The sequence below is a fragment of the Sinocyclocheilus grahami genome, unplaced genomic scaffold (genome assembly GCF_001515645.1).
Source record: "Sinocyclocheilus grahami isolate Dianchi unplaced genomic scaffold, SAMN03320097.WGS_v1.1 scaffold23347.1, whole genome shotgun sequence".
Classification (NCBI taxonomy): Eukaryota; Metazoa; Chordata; class Actinopteri; order Cypriniformes; family Cyprinidae; genus Sinocyclocheilus; species Sinocyclocheilus grahami.
Window position 1 is genome coordinate 521 of NW_015519112.1, and position 2,361 is coordinate 2,881.

At 36.2% G+C, this 2,361-nt stretch overlaps 1 protein-coding gene across 1 annotated transcript; it reads left to right on the forward strand.

Annotated features, from left to right (window-relative positions):
• Nucleotides 1-695: 695 nt before the first annotated feature.
• On the forward strand, nt 696-2,335 carry LOC107580028 (pirin-like; the record flags this gene model as incomplete). Its single annotated transcript, XM_016265783.1, has 4 exons — nt 696-782; nt 1,703-1,747; nt 2,074-2,156; nt 2,269-2,335. Coding segments are annotated over exons 1-4 (253 nt in total), but the record flags the coding sequence as incomplete, so codon positions are not given.
• Between the last annotated feature and the right edge of the window lie 26 nt (nt 2,336-2,361).

The following is a 2,361-nucleotide window of genomic DNA, read 5'->3' on the forward strand; positions in this document are numbered from 1 at the left end:
AGACACTTGCATCTGTTTATCGTCTGTAATTTCGCAAACATGTTCATTTGTGCATCCATTTATCAACACATTACGACTATTACCCACACCTCGGTCTGTCTCTTTCCCATCTATGATTTACGGGAAATACAAAATACAAGATCCTAGAGTCATGTTGAGCAGCTATAACCGAATGTTTGATCCAAACGGCCGACTTCTTTGTAAATGTTCCATCCAATCAGAACGTCCCATTTACAATCCGATACTGGAGTCCATCAGGCGAATTGCTGCTGCAAGGGCATCCTCTGCCCCCTCTCTCAGACAACAGCAGGAAATTCGGAGCAGGCTTCATTGGAAGTGGTTTTTGTAAAATGTTTTAAATGTAAAATGTGGTTATGGAGGGTTTCTCTAGGGCAGAGGGGTGAATGCAGCATTGAAGTTAAATGTGGGTCAGCCAAATACTTGGGCTTACTGGAACCAGATATGCACTGGAACTCACACACAATGTTTTTACATCTGTTTGAGCTCATAATTTAAACAATATTGAACAATTTCCCTTGTTTTTTGTCTTTTAGCAATGACAAGATCTGGTAAAAATGGATATGTTATGAATAAAGAACATAAAATGTTGTTTTCACAGTAGTCTTCTGCTGTCAACCATAATTTTTTCCAGATTAAATATTATGTTGTGGTACTTACATGCCTTTTCTGTTGCCAGTCAAAGGTTTACACGAGAACTCCAACCATGTACCTCGACTTTGTGCTGAAGGAAGGTGCAAAGCATTTGCAGCCTATTCCTAAAGGTAAAAAAATTATTATCAGATGTCTTGATGATTATTTAATTATTATTATTTTCCATTAATCCCAAAGTTACTGTACAGTACTTACAAACATTATAAACGTGGTTTACATGGCATTTTTCCTAGTTAAGGCAAACAAATTTTGAGTAAGTCTTTATTTTGCTCATTAAATGCATGACTGTGAAACATCATACCTTACACACAATTCTGGGAAAAGATAGTACTGTGTTATTTTAACTCAAATAGTGGATAAAGTCATAGTTCATCCATTGAGTCACTAAAGCAGTGTCTCTTCTTTTGGCTCATCTTGAGAGGTTTTGAAGGCAAGATATTAAAAAAAAGTTGAGTGCCCATGAATTGTGCTTGTATAAATGGTACAGAGTTTTAAAGTGCTCTTAAAGGTATAGTGTAGCCTTTTGGCATGAGTATCAAGCTTTTTTGTACATCAATATCAGAAACTGACCGCAGATTAGAGAGGTTGAGTCAGGCTTTTTGGTCCTGGTTCTGTGTGTCCAAATGCAGCCTCAGAATGGTCAATACAATCACATCAAGATAAGAAAAAGTTTGAGTGGTACTATATGACTTCCTGAAATCTCTTGCTTCTAATGCAGAATATTAATATGATATAATATGGTATAATGTTCTGTAATGGAATGAATAAATATTTATATATAAAAATTAATAATATGTGTATATATATACAGTATATATATAATATTATTATTATTATTAGGTGTAAATGGGAGTTTAAATCTTATGTTTTAAGGGTGGTCTCAGACTTTTGGTTCCATTGTATATTAACATACAGGGTCGATTCATGCTAAGTCACTCAAATGAGGCCCAATTTAGCTGCATTAACCCTACAATTATTATTATTTTATAATTATGGTTCCAATGTTTTAATTGTTGTATTCCTTTCTCAGGCTGGACAGCTTTCATCTACACCCTCGCAGGTTCTTTATGCACTGGTGAGTTCAAATGAAGACCGTATTAAAAAGAAACTTTGTCTTCCTGCAGGCAAAACCACTAGCAGCTTTCTGTCCTTGAAATTCGAGCAGGTGCTTTACGATTATTTTTCACTTCCTCTCTCTCTCTTGGACTTCTGACAGACATTTAGACTATTCCTATGATCTTGTGCCAACGGCAACTCTAAACTCTCTCGTTGAGAAATGAGATTGCCAAAGCAGTGCTTGATATGTTGATTTATCAGGTTGATTTTGATGATTTCCAGGTTGTAGAAATGTCGTTTGTATAGGATTGTGAAATTCGTTCTATCTATTTGAATTTCCCTCAGGCCCAGACGATGATCTGAAGACAGTTGAGCCACACCACACAGTGGTTTTGGCAGATGGTGAATGCGTCAGAGTGGAAAACAAGGTTTTTTCCCCCTCCTGCTATTCCTATGAAGCTACTCTGGTAGTTTTTGTATGAATTCAGTAAATTCTACTGTAAATTCAGTCTCTTTATATCCCTTCATTATTATTTCTAGGCAGCTGAAGAGTCTCACTTTGTGTTAATTGCTGGTGAACCCATTAATGAACCTGTGGTTCAGCATGGTAAGTTATAACGGTATAGGTAATAT